At 32.8% G+C, this 15120-nt stretch overlaps 1 protein-coding gene across 4 annotated transcripts in view; it reads left to right on the top strand.

Moving 5' to 3' along the window:
* The window catches only part of LOC126833203 (atrial natriuretic peptide receptor 1), a 150655-nt gene that overhangs the window by 68749 nt on the left and 66786 nt on the right, over positions 1-15120 (top strand). For all 4 annotated transcript variants that reach the window (XM_050564374.1, XM_050564377.1, XM_050564376.1 and 1 more), the window contains 2 exons: positions 11579-11711; positions 11996-12077. In XM_050564374.1, the coding sequence (XP_050420331.1) occupies positions 11579-11711; positions 11996-12077 (215 nt within the window). The remainder of the gene's footprint in view (positions 1-11578; positions 11712-11995; positions 12078-15120) is intronic.

Raw genomic sequence — 15120 nt, 5'->3', positions numbered from 1 at the left:
GCGACGACTAACGCTTTCGTTACCGACTTCATACTGGTGGCGCGCAGTAGCTGATAATAATATATAATAAGTCCGCAACACAGGAATAGTTATTTTTTAATTAAAATCTTTCTAACCCGTAATCAAGTGTTATATCTCATTTCTTTTTTTTTTTTTGGGGGGGGGGGGGAAAGGGCTTTGAATAACGGTAAGTCTATCTCTGGACACGTCGGACGATATAATTATCATTGGGCGTTTAAAATGTGGTTCATCTCGTTTTTATTTAATTTTTTTAAGGCTCACTCCGGACGCGTCGGACGTCAAAGTGAAATATTATTTTATAATTAACGTTAGACGTTTAAAATATAAAACGCCGAGCCGTACAATTTAAAATCAACTATAAAAACTGTACTAAATAGCAATAGAATAATATATTTTTATTATAACGTTTTTATGAACTCACAATCTTGTTTGTCGTTCCGGGTGGAATTTTGCAACTCAAATTTCGAGCACTTCCCGATTAGCTATCCGGCTGAAACTTTTAGGATAGCTCACAATTCGATGACAATGCATTATTGATCCACAAGAGGTTGAAAATTTCACCCTTAAGGTGGTTAAAATGGGGTCGATTTCTTGTCCGTCGTTCTGGGTGGAATCTTGCAATTCAAAAAGACTTATTTCTCACCCGCGTCTAGGGGGTTAGATCTCAGCCGCGTTATTTTGATTTTCTTAACGAGTTTAAATGTAGATAATTTATTATCTTTGGCCAACTTAAATATGGCTGCATAGTTGGAAATTATTTCTAGCTTCGTTGGACAAGACATTTTTAAACCGGGAAGCACTAGACACGACTCGTTTATTCTATTTACGATTTCGTTGATAATCGCATGCCTCATATCGTTTGAACAAAAATTTAGCCTCGGCTTGGAAAACATATGGACGACGTACCTTAAGTGTGGGTCTTTGTTTAAGTCCAGAAATCCGACGAATTCACTCAATAGGATCGCCATGGGTTTGTTGCTGTACAACAACAATTTTGGCGGAAACAAATGGTTTACCCAGGAGCAACAGTCGAAGGTAGTTTTATGATCCAAGGCGTATTCTAGACTCACTATATGCTGTAGATGATGCGCAGCATTATGATTTTTAAATTATCTAAAAACTTATTGAGGAAATCACCTAACCGCTTGGCCCATCGATCCAGTCGGTATTGACTCATGACCTCCGAGAATTGTTCTTTGACAAGCAGCAATATTTCATTGGCATTGGCACCCTGCTCGCCGAAATCGCGAAGGAGATTCAGCATTACTTCATCGCTTTCGAATAGCCTGTTAAGAAAAATCACACTCTTCGAGAACCGTTTTTCGTCATTGTCGGTCAGACGGAGTGCTTGCTGCTGATGATCAATATAGTCGTTGATCCTATTTCTGTTTTGACTGATGTTTTTGACTGATTTCTGTTTCATCTTTCTGTTATCATTGTTAAAGTCAAACCCGTTCATCGCCGGTTTCGGGTGTTTTATAACCGACTTGAGTTGTTTGTCGAAATTCGAAACCTCGTTTATGCTGTTATACATGTTGTTCGGTTTACAATTTCCGTTGGCCGATTCCTGTAGCTTATCTATGACCGCTTGATGGGCTTCCGGAAAAACGCCCTCTCCAAGTATAATTTCATTCTTACCAATCAGTTCCAGATAAAGCTCGTACGTGTAAACGAGCCATATCGTTTGCTTCATATCGTTTGAGATGTCGTCCTTGCAATAGTATGCTACTGTGAGCATCATTTGGGCTTGTTTGAAGAACAATGCAGTACTCCAATATAGTACACCGATAAAGTTCTCCAATAAACGTAGGTGGTGTATTGTCATGAACATGTAGCTACACAAGATGTCTGGGTAATGATCCTTTATCTTGTTTTTTATCGTTGGCGCTGTACATTTTCTCAACTCGTCCATGGTATAAAATTTCTCTAGATGGTAACCTGTGCCCAGATGCTGTAACTTCATATAGGTCGTTATGAGAGCTTGTTTTTTTAGAGATTTGGCCGGCCACTAAATTGTTCTGGTCAAATATCCCGAACAGACATATCAGGGAAACGATGACAACATACATTTTGTTAGACGTGTTCATTATATTTTGAACGTGTACGGGGGACAACGCAAAACTACTTCGGTAGTGTTTGTGGTATTATATTTGTTTTATTAAATCTAACTCAACAAGGTTTTGTTACGCAACATCTGTGTTTACACAGCAGATAACATTCTAGTCTCGATGACATAATAATAATACAAGGTAAGTTTTTTATCAAAAATATTCTAAGCGTTTACTTTTATAAAACAATGATTCGATACGAACAAGTAGTTATAGTCACTCAATTCCACTGATGCAGGCACTGGCAAAAAACTCTGTCTCCACATATCATTTGCTAAACATTTTCAGTATGTTTCATCGATTTTATGATGCGATACGACATATGAAAACCTCTCTCTTAAAGTGCTATATTTGCCAAAAACACAACTGTTAAGGAGAGACAAAAAAATCACATTTTCCGATTTTCCGTTGCAACAATAAATATTTAATAGATATCATTGACATATTTGGTGTTCTTCAGATTTATAGAATAGATAATGCACTTATGTGTTTTTTTTAAGTATTAGCAGTTCTGTGGTATTATAGGGACCAAACTTGTACAATGATCCGCACAATTCGCAATACACATTGAAAGATATTCATTATCGAAACTATATCAATAATGTAGTACCTAAGTGTGTTTAAGATAAACAGAACATATGCGAGGATGACGTTCTTTTGAGAGCATAATATTTTTTTTCGAGATATTCAAAATGGACAAATAAATATAAACAATGAGTTTAAACACTAAACCGACATAAAATTAATGAATAAGCTTTATAATAACAGAATAATGTTATTATTACAATACAATTCCAAGTATAAAACTTGAAGTTCGGTATTAATTGATAATTATTATTATCATTTCGCAAAGCAAATTAATAGAATTTTATGATTTATAAGTTAACTAAAGTACACAATTACAAGCCTTACAAAAAGAAAAACGCCTTTAATGTGTTTTGTCGGTAGATACACTATGATAATAACAGGTGTTATTGTGTAATGATGTGATAACAGTATTTTGCAGCTCGTTTAAGGTATATTAGCTGTTATTTTGTTATCACAAACACCTATTTATAATCTACAAAAAACCCATCATTGCGATGCACAGACTCGTGACGAATTGTCGAGCCGTTTATATCGTATAATAAACAGTTTAAAAACAAAATACAACACAGGCTACTTGTTTTTTTAATTATTAAAATGTTTTCCCCTTAATCAAGGGGTTAATCTTGTTTTTTTAGGGGGGGTGGGGGGGCTTCGGATAACGATAGGGTATACATTTGTTTACAAATAACGTTGGCCGAGAGAGAAGAGCATTATTATTCGGGCGGACAGTTTCATATATTTCATCCGTGTTACGATTATTACAGGGTGTCCCAAAAATAATGGTGTGGTTTCAAACGGCTGTAGGTTATGAAGTATTGGACCTACAGCGCTCTGGTAGGGCTTGAATTAGAAAGGGAGTTGTAAGTTGATGAAAAATCTAATGTCAGAGACATATGGTGGCAATCATTCGAAACTTGACGACTCCCTCTTTACATTCAAGCCCTACCAGAACGCTGTAGGTCCAATACTTCACAACCTACAGCCTTTTGAAACCCCACCATTCTTTTTGGGACACCCTGTATTATACGCAATGTATTTCTCCTTAAAAACCAACTAAACGCCAATAGCACTTTTTCCATCCATCGCCCTCACTTGCTTCACTTTGTTCGGTCGAGCTTGGTGTGTGTATGTTGACTAGCAGCACTAGGAAGGTCAAATGATTACACGACAAACAATATAAGACCGGCGGAGATAATAATGTAGTCGTCGGACTCGCGTAATGAGAGATAAATCCACGGGAATCCTAATAATCCCTCGTGTCTCTCGATCGTAAAACTCGAGGTGCAATCGATATGCCTAACCGTATGACGACCATTAAATTGTTTCGCCGTGTACAAAGGTTTAATCAACGTAAACGACCGCCCGCAGCAGTACAATTGGTATAGTGTAGTAGTTACAGTACGGTTTTGCGGTTTTGCCTTTGAACAGTTGTATAATAATTTCGCCTTTTCCACGAATAAGGATCGTTTTCTAAATATTAAGAAAAGCTGCTCACGACAATGTTCTTTGTTATTATTTACTATAGCTGGGTAGCTGCCGTTTTTGGTAGTTTACTAAAAAATATACTTACTAATAGTAAAAAATAATATATTTTTGTATTATATATACGGCTATTTTCTGACGAACCTCGAAATATCCTGAATTAATTTGAAAAACATATTGAAAAACGCAAAGCAACGCAATTTAAAACAACTTATTAAAACCGTACTGAATAGCAATAAAATAATACATTATTTATATTTAATCCAATAATAATTGAGACCTTTTAATTAGTGTTTATTATTAAGTTATTGATTCAGTTCAGTGTTGCCTTTTTCATTACTTTGAACAATGATTACCGTGGTAACCAAATTAATAAAAAATTTTCAATTAACCAACACAAAATATCAGCTAGGTGAATGGAGTCGATTTTTCACCTTATTGACATTGAGCCTTATGATCAAGTGATCATTTAAAGTTGTGTGATAATAATTCAAAAAATATTATACCATAAATTAGACCAATAATATGGCTTCGTATTAAGCAAACCATTTCCTACCTAATCATGTCATGATTGTCATGATTGATGTCTAAACCTCGATGGCGTTTGCCATAATAAAATTTTCACGAAAAGTTAGCTAATTATTATGATTTATCTTTAATTAACAAAAATAAAATTACAAAGAAAGTTATGGAAATTTCTAGGGCATCAAGCAATTTTTAAATTGTTATGATTAAAGGCACATTTATAAACTAAAAATATTGTTTTCAACAAGTTTAGTATGTTATAAGTCTTAACTTTATAATATTTAATATCAATATACTTAAATTATTGATTCCATTAAGGCGTGTGGGTATATTTACTGCAAAATAGTTTTAAAAAGTCACAGTAGCAATAAAAGCGTGTAGGTATACATGTTATAAATTTCAATTAAGCGATTTTCTTATGTCACTAGTATTTATTCTACGAATATTTCCTCTATGATGCTCGTAAATTCGATAAATGATTTGACCACTTTTAAGTCAACGTCGGCCAACATTTTTTTTATGTATTCAACATAGTAGTAGGCTATTTTTATACTATTCTGCAACATCGGCATTCTGATTGTCTCGACATGTTTAGGTCATAATAGTTCTTCAACTCTGGCCAACCTTAATATTGCTATTATGCTAACATAATTGCTATTGGAAATATTTTCCAGCGTAGTTGAGCAAGAAATTTGTAAACATGGAAACGCTACACACAATTCGTTTATTCTATTGACGATTTCATTAATAATCGCATACCTCATAACGCTTGATAGAAAATTTAGCATTGGCTGTGATAACATATGGACGACGTAACTTAAGTGTGGGTCTTTGTTTAAGTCCAGAAATCCGACGAATTCACTCAATAGGATCGCCATGGGTTTGTTGCTGTACAACAACAATTTTGGCGGAAACAAATGGTTTACCCAGGAGCAACAGTCGAAGGTAGTTTTATGATCCAAGGCGTATTCTAGACTCACTATATGCTGCAGATGATGCGCAGCATTATGATTTTTAAATTATCTAAAAACGTATTGAGGAAATCACATAACCGCTTGGCCCATCGATCCAGTCGGTATTGACTCATGACCTCCGAGAATTGTTCTTTGACAAGCAGCAATATTTCATTGGCATTGGCACCCTGCTCGCCAAAATCGCGAAGGAGATTCAGCATTACTTCATCGCTTTCGAATAGCCTGTTAAGGAAAATCACACTCTTCGAGAACCGTTTTTCGTCATTGTCGGTCAGACGGAGTGCTTGCTCCTGCTGGTGAGTGTAGTCGTTGATCAGCACTCTGTTAACAATAAAGATCTTGTACTCTATCGACGCATGTTTTGGGTGTTTGGCAACGGACTTTAGTTGCTTGTAAAAATTCGAATCCTCGTCCATGCCGTTATAAATGTTGTCCGGTTTACAATTTCCGTTGGTGGATTCCTGTAGCTTAGCTAGGACCGCTTGATGAACTTCCGGAAAGTTATCCTTACCCAATTGAATTTCATTGGTACACACTGATTCCAGATAAAGCTCATACGTGTAAACGATCCACATCGTTCGCATTGTGTCGTTTGAGATGTCTGCGCAAGAGTGTGCTACTGTAAGCATCGTTTGGGCTTGTTCGAAGAACAACGTAGTACATGGTATGCTTTGTTTCCTCGAAGTGCTGTCAAAGTACTCCAATAAACGTAAGTGGTGTATTGCTATGAACGCGTAGCTGCACAAGATGTTTTGGTATAGATCCTTAATCTTTTTTTCTATTATTGGCGCTGTGAAATGTGTCAACTCGTCCTCGGTATATAAGTTTTCGAGATGGTAACCCGTGTCCAGATGCTGTAACTGCATATAGGTCGCTATGAGAGCTGGTTTTTTACAGATTTGGCCGGCCACTAAATTCTTCTGGTCGAATACCTCGAACAGACATACCAGGAAAACGATGACAACCGACATTTCGTTAGAAGCGTTATAACTTACTGTTTTATTGTTAAAAATTCAAAAACAACGTAAGTAGGATAAGTATTCTTGATAATACATTTACAAATTGTTTTTGGTTTCGTCACATCTGAGCTCACATAGTCTAGTAGATAAAGCCTAAAGCATTTCATTCTCGATTACAAAACACTGCAAGCTATTGACCGTAATTTCGTTTGACGCGTTAATTTTATTTTGAACTAGTTTATATTTCACTCGCTACATTGAATATAATATTTACTGTTTTACCTGTGATCACAATAAGTCGATGAGAGTGTCAGTTGTGCACGATGTGCACCATTTTATGTTTATGGTTTTGTTTAATCTGTGCGTTTATACTACTATAAGGTTATATAACAATATAGTTATCTACCTTCTGAACAGACAATGGTTATAACCGAAAAATTTTATAGTATACAGAGATTCCCTGCAAATGTGTTAAAAACAATGGTGCTGTGGGAATTACGTCTCGCCGAGTTATCCATATGAACAATCTCCAGAAAACTGGTATATTCGTGCATAAATTTACAGCACAGAATTAATGGAAAGCCTGGTTGAAAATTGTTATAAATCAACAGCGAGTAGGCGAATATAATCTTATATTATAACACATATTTAATGATTTATCTTCGAGCGATATATTTAATGGGTCCGAATTAATTTCCACGCTTTATCCACAAATAGTTGCAGACAGTTTTTATAAATAGACAGGGTTCAACCTGGAGGTAGATACCTACTTTCACCAAGTATTAGCTATATAAAAAAAAATCTGTCCGTCGGAAAATTATTCAAATATAATATTTAAGTTATTCCTGGACCGCGTACACCGGGATAGGTACATTAAAAATATGATAAAATACGTTTTATCGCTCCAATTTGTGTGTAAATTATTACATTGTCCGTATCAGGTTGAACTTATAAATTACAACTTCTCGAATAGCGTTTTTATGTTTTCATATTAATTATTACAACAAGCTCATTGCCACGTAGACTCGGACGCTTACGGTTTTAGAAGATAATTTATCAACTCAATTTATTCATTTAAATTCAAACTGACTACACAAATACATGGTTTTTCATATTGAAAACCAGCATAGGCCTAACGTTCAAATTCGTCAATTTAGAATGCTTACATTCCGCCATATATTGTTTTAGTTTTGTATATTGTTAAACAAGCAAAAAACTAGTAATGAAAAAACATTTTTACCTTAAAAATTACTTAGACAAAAGGCTCGGCTTCACGATGCCATGCCTCATATTTTGTTATAGGTAATTGTTTGATGTATTTACATAGTATGATCGTATCTGTTGTTCGTGTTGATTTAGTATCGTTTCCCTTCGGAGATTAATAACCGTCATTTGAAATCACTGTCCGCATAATACTACACAAAGACCCTGCTTTGGTCTAATTAAGTGTTTTTAGGGGGGGTGGGAAAGAAACGCTTGACAAAACAGTCACGTACGAAACGGTCCATTCGAAAGGACACGGATGGACTTAAAATAAGCGAAAGTTTTTAATTAGCTTTTTCAGAAGCTTGTTTTTCATTCGTCGTTGTCTCTGTAGCAATAATTCTGCTAGTGCTATAATGAAAAAAAACTTAACATAATGTTATAGAGGTAAAAAAAAAATATTGAGTACCTTTGAACAAATATAAAACATATTGTAAAAGAGATTGTTTGAAATAATTTTCAAAAACTAAAGCCAATGACTATTTGATGTCTTTTGGCTATAATTGATATTGGCAAAACGGTACAAATGTAACGGTTGTAACTTGTAAGTTACTGGAGGGAAGTAGGAGAGGGTAGGGGAGAGGAGCCAAAATAAATCAAGACCCGAACCTGGTCGGAATAATAACCATTAAGGCCGTGCGAATGCGACGAAAAACTTTGTTCGTGTAAACACCTAGCATTGGAAATGTTTTTAAAAGACTTTGCCAGCGTTTTCGTTTTACTTTCTTTTTTTCCATTTTTTATTGGCCCTTTGTACGTGATGTCTCGCCCGGTATCTTTGGGATTTATTCAAATGAATCGACAAAGAAAAAATACTACACTATTATGTATACAAGTAAAAGAACTATGAAAGCGTCGCCGAACAATCGAATATGATATGTAATATATTTTGATCTTCAATAACGGCATGCTTGCCTACCAACTTGGTAGGCACTTTAGGAATTTCGATATAAACGGGAAACCATTAAAAACCAAATACTATGGCTGCAAAGTACTCGGCTAGACTATACAGCACACACATGAGTTGTCTTAAGCACGACTCCCCTTGGGTTATTCCAATAACAATGCACTCGCACCTGACACTTGCATAGAATTCCACATTTTTCGCCCATCACATTATTATATTAGAACTGGCCGACAGTCAGAACGCATAAAACTATTTATTATTATTATGTTATATTGGAAACGTCTTCGAGACTTAATATGGTCCTATGTGTCACTGCCACTAGATGTTATTGAAAAGGTCGGTTAGGTTGGGTTGGGCCAATACACAGTTAATATCACGTTTAGTCTACTTCTTGGGTAACTATAGTTTCAAACAACCACGAATATATTAACCAATAATTATTATTCACAACTAATGCACGGTATTTAGGCTACTTTGAATTATGTAAATTTCAATCCAAATCACTACTTTGGAGTTTGTGTAGTACCGCGGGGTTTGTAGTAAAACACGCATTAAGTGGAATTACGCGCGGCAGTTAAATTTTACTATTAGCACTCAGATTAAATCCGTAATTGGTTCTGTGCGATTTACAAATTACAAAAGTCAGCCTCGAGTCTAAAAACCAACTACGGTGTAAACTATACATAATATATAAGCTTTAAATTGTACCATTAGGCCAATTAAACTGATATTGGTTACATTAGAAATAGTTGATTTCTAATGTTGTCCAATTTGCATTACCATTAATTATTATTTTACTCGTTATATTGTTCAATTAACCAAATATAATATAATTCTGAATGTTAAACTGCTCTCAGCAACACAACGGCCATTTCACATGATGTAGAAAGCTATGTTGACACTATAATAATATCTGTGGACTATGTTGTTGGCAAAACGAAACAAAAGTAATTTATCAAGAAATGTGCAATACAAAATATATTTTTCCTAATCAAACCAAGTCACTATAATATAGGCTCAGTGCTAATGTAGGGTAATATATTTATTAAAGTGGAAAAAAAAATGCCAGATTCACAGATCTAACAAATAGTTGTAAATTGTCATTTGGTTGAGTGTATTTTAATATGTACCTATTTAATTTGATTGCATATATTACTGTTGCGGCAAATGGACGAGAGTGTATCAGAATTGCCGATCTACAACGCCGTCGGCATTGTTGACGTTTATAATATTTACCTTTGGTTATTCAATTATTTTCAATGTATATTATTTTAATTTTTGTATTTGGTCTTTAGTCAATGACAGTACTAAAATTACAAAAGATTCGTTTTGTTATTAGTGGATAACCAAAACATAAATAAGTCTGTAGATAGTTATATTTTGGGATAGGTTTAAATCCTGCCTGCCCCCCTCCGGGGATTATTCTGACAGTTATATAATAATAAAAATATTGCATTTGCTAGGATTAAAATAATGAGCAAATCAACTTCATTGATATTAAGTGTTAATGAAAATGGTATTGTTAAACGTTGACAAACCTTCCATTATGGGCGGATGTCTTAAAGTAACTGTGCCAAAATTAAACGCTATAAAATCAAATAGGTAGGTTCGTTAGTAGATTTATTTATATATAATTGGTATTTAAGAACCTATGCTGCATTAGCCATTTTATGTAGACCATATTAAAATGTTATGTAAGTATCTTATCATTATGAAAAATATATAAAGCTGGTTTTACCAACATTTGTTAAGAATATAACTTATTGTTAGTTATATTTAACAACTAGTTAATGAAAATTGGGTTTCATCGATATTTGATATAGCCTTATCACATTGTTAAAACGATTGTTAAATTAATCACCCGAAATCGACTTGTTAAAAAGTTAAAATGTAAAATGTTAAAATGTATTGTAGTACTTATATTATATAATATTTATATTATTATAGTTCAGAAATTGTTTCATATTAGTACTATAAAATAATGAATTACACATTTCATGAGGACCTTTTTTATATTGAGTATTTAGAGAACTGTAGAAATGACAACTTCGAAAACCCTTTATAAGGTAAGCAGAAGTTATTTTATGTAGGTAGATTAAGTACAAAAGAATGACACAGTCTTGCATTATAGGTTCAAATATCATAATTTATTGTATTTTATAATTTAGATAATATTATTATGTCTTGTCTATCCTGAGTTTAACAATGGAAATAATTCCTTTCACTACCTATCTTATTTTTTAAGCCTTCAAAATGGAAAAAATTATTTGAATGACCTTGATAAAAAACTATTTTTTGAAAGGTATAGACTCTCTGAAAAATGTGTCAAAAAATGATGTATAAATTATTTATATAAACCAAAACGTTAAAAGAAAGTAAATTAAAGTATCAAATAATAACAAACTGACAAATAAAATATTACACATCACTTATCAGTTATCACATTTCTAATAACCAATGAGAACGTTGGAATCGAGGTAACCGCTTTGGTAACCCAACTAACGTTTTGTTAACTTAACAAATATAATTAAAAAATACTAATGTTATGGTGAAACTTATTTCATTTAACTAGATGTTATACTTAAATGAGTTGTTAACTAACATTGTGTTAAGAGTGAATTTAAGAATAGTTGGTGAAACCGGCTGATTATGTGGTAATTTTCGCGCGAGAAAATTAGATAGATTAAGATTGAACGTTTGAAATCACTGACAATTACTCAAAGGTATATATATACGGTTTTTGATTTTTAGATAGTGGCCAACTACATTGGTGTGAAACAATCGTTGGAGTACGTGCCTGGAATGAGCATTCATTGGGCCGGCGGCAGGGATCGTCCTCCCCCGGACACACCGACTTGCGGATTTGACAACTCTCTGTGCAAAAGTAAGAAATCTAATTTGTGTTCTTAAGTTTCTGTGACCGCAGAACGCTGGGAAATAATTGAGTGTTTTTTTTCTAACTTGCTATTGCTCTAGATTAAAAAAAAAAAATAATAACTTTTGATGAAATCTTAGATTTGTCAAGTCTTATAAAAACAAAAGTTTTTGTATGCGAATCGGTTGTATATATAAAATTGTAATGTATATAATTAATCTACACAACTATAAATCAAAAATAATATTATAAGATTTTGTGTCAAATGTTTGTAATTTATTTTATTTTTCTAGCTATGCCCGGCTATGCGATTCTCAGCATTGTCCTGAGCTCAGTGGTCGTTATCTTGGCTATAGCGTCAGCCCTTATATACAGGTAATTGAATATATTGTTATTGGTATTGTACCAAAATTCGCATGAAGTTATTATTTATTATCTTTTATACGCATAATAAATCAACCGGTTATTCATTTATAAGATATCTCAATATAACTATCTAAAAGTTCCAAAAGATTAGACTACCTAGTACCTATTTTAACTTATTGATCCTAGTTGCCTTAGTTCAACTGAAAATCGGAAATGTTAGATTTCCAAAAACGTTTCCACCAGGTTTATCAATATTTTAACGGGCGATAGTTTCAGTAATTGAATCTACTCTACGTTTCAGTGTTTAGAATCGATGAATCATTTAGGATTTAGTAAAGCGCTGACTTAAGACGTCACAAGGCCATTAACCGAGATTGGAAACTACCGACTATCGTATTAAAACTAATGACTCCGGGGGAAAAAAGCGAGTGACGAAGTAACGGCAAGAAGCTAATGCAATTTTCTAATATTCTCGAGTACTTATATTGTTCCTTAGCCCAGAATAATTTAAGAGGACCACCGGCACGACAGTTTTATTTACGTGTTTTCACTCTTTTTGTTACCTCGCCGAAAAATAATGTTTCCATAAACCCAATCTAACGTACTTGCTGTTTTTGCTAATAAAACATATGATATAGTAGGATTAGCTTTTAGAATTAAATTAAATTACTCTTCGTTTTATTGGTAAATAACTTTTCAAGCAGTTTGTTTGGTTAGTATAAGCTGATTTCCAAACCGTTCTGATTATATTTACATATGTTTTGTCGATTAAGCTTGTCTACAATTATTATTCAATGACATTAGCGTTGAATGTATTATATCTCAGGTTATCACGGTTTTAATGGACAGTAAACAAGAAGTTTTTTTAAATTAAAAATCCTTATTTGTATTCAAAGTAGTAAAAAAAATACGTTTAGCTGGAAAATAGCCGACCCTCGAGAGCAATAAAGGTTTCTTATAGCGCAGATTATTATTAACTTGGGTGGAACATTTTGTGCGTGGAATGAAATGTAAAGCATGTTAGTAAAAATAAAATAATAACTTTAGCGACCGTAAACACCGCAAAGTTGATGCGCGCTATTTTTTCAATGCGAAATATATATATATATATATATATATATACGACTTTGTGATTAATTCATTTGATTTTAGATACACAAACGTGTACATGTTGTGTACTTATGTGTTCTCATAAGTATATTGACCCGTCTGTCGATTTAGAACTGAACCTAAACAAACAACGGCTAGATTAATTTAACCATCTTTTATTGATTCAACCACACCATTCTATATCGCCAGTATATATTTTTATCCTTTAAGTGGTATTTCTTTAAATATACATTTTCCGAGTTTTATACCAAAGTTATTTCATGAGAATCATTGTTTAAGACGTACAGTAAACGCCTTAATTAAAATATTATTACCTCAACAAGTAAAATTGTGTGTAAAAAAAAATATTAATTAAAATTTAGTTTACTTGGCTGGAAGTTTAAGCCTAAAATACCAAATAAAAAATTATGCTAAAAAATGCATTAATTTTAATGTTGATTTAATGTTATTTTAAAAATTATTTAATTTGTCGACAGATATTTATATTTTCTTTTTTTTACCGTGGCACTTACTTAGTTACTGTTTTAAGGCTATTCTTAATACACTAATGTCTTATTTGCATAGTGTCTAAACGACCTCCTGCAATAGTTTATAGTTATGTATAAATAAATAAAATTGTTTAGTTTTATGTGCCCGAGTAAAGTGTTTATGTTGAGTAAGCCAATAAAGAAAGTAGAAAAACTAGTAGTTGGATAGATTTTTTTAATGTGCAACAACTTTTATGGAAAATTATCTTCTTAGTTTGGATCTGGATCTAACGACATGGTCTGATATTAAAAACTATTATCCAATATTGAGAAATATTCCATTTTCAACCAGCATCCTTACTATATTTTCGAGATCTTTTTATGGGATAAGAAATTAAGCACATGGCCTGGGAATGGGGGACAGAGTTTCACCATAGCTATAATAGTTGAACTTTGTCATTTGAAATAAAATGTAATTCAATTACGGTTACTTTTGCTGAAGTATTTTCTGAGAAGTTTCATTTTGAAATCCTATTTGTAAATATGCCGACGGTTATTTAACAAAATCACATATATATGATATATATGAAAAGATTTGCAATGTAACTTTAACTTTAATAAAGAAGCTATATAAGAATATATTTTAAATGGAACGTTGACATTGAAAGCTAAGTTTTCTTTTTATTATCAATTTTGTTTTGCTTTTTTTTTGTCAAATAATAGTTGTTGTAATGGTTCTAATAGGCTACCGTGTTAATTTAGTAATTTATGGCGAACACCCTATTTGCTGTTGGTATTTTTCATTATTTTTATGATCTAAAGTCCCACAAAACTCACAGGTCGTCCAAGAATTAAGTTTTTAATTTATTTTCTCCTGGAATCCAAGCACACGGTGTATGCATATGACTTGTTTGTCGGTATAAAAGAAAACATAATTCAATATAAAAAGTTTGTTCTGTACCTTATATTTCGTTCTTGTTTTTAATGTAATTTATCATCTTACTTTGAGTATATAAAATTATTATGTATGCATATTTATACCATTATATTCGGTATTTACTATATTTTATAAAATATGTGTGAGCTATACAGCCGACAGTTTAATCTGATATATTGTATCAAAAAGTAAAATAATAAAACGCAAAACAAATTTATTTCTTGGATCATTTTTGGCGGTTATTACCAAACAACGCATTTTGCAATTGTTATTCTTAAATTAAGACCGTTTAAAATTTGTCGGTTTGTTATAGCTACAGTCTAGACTTGACTATGCAACTTTTAATTTTTTTCTGTGGTCATATTTTACTAACATTTTTTTTTTAAATCAAAGTATTATATACAATTCAATAAAATATATATTTATATAAATGTATATTGTATAAAATAATATTTGCAGTATATCCACACACATGAGATGTCCTACGAGGGTTTACTAATTGAAATATATCTAGAAGAAATTAAGATTTTTAAATTCT

Source organism: Adelges cooleyi, unplaced genomic scaffold (genome assembly GCF_023614345.1).
Source record: "Adelges cooleyi isolate 19-005CV unplaced genomic scaffold, UGA_ACOO_1.1 ACOO_flye_CR_arks_rails_tigmint_CR_PRNA_2, whole genome shotgun sequence".
NCBI lineage: Eukaryota > Metazoa > Arthropoda > Insecta > Hemiptera > Adelgidae > Adelges > Adelges cooleyi.
The sequence above is the reverse complement of the archived record's forward strand: the minus strand, read 5'-3'. Positions and strand labels throughout refer to the sequence as shown.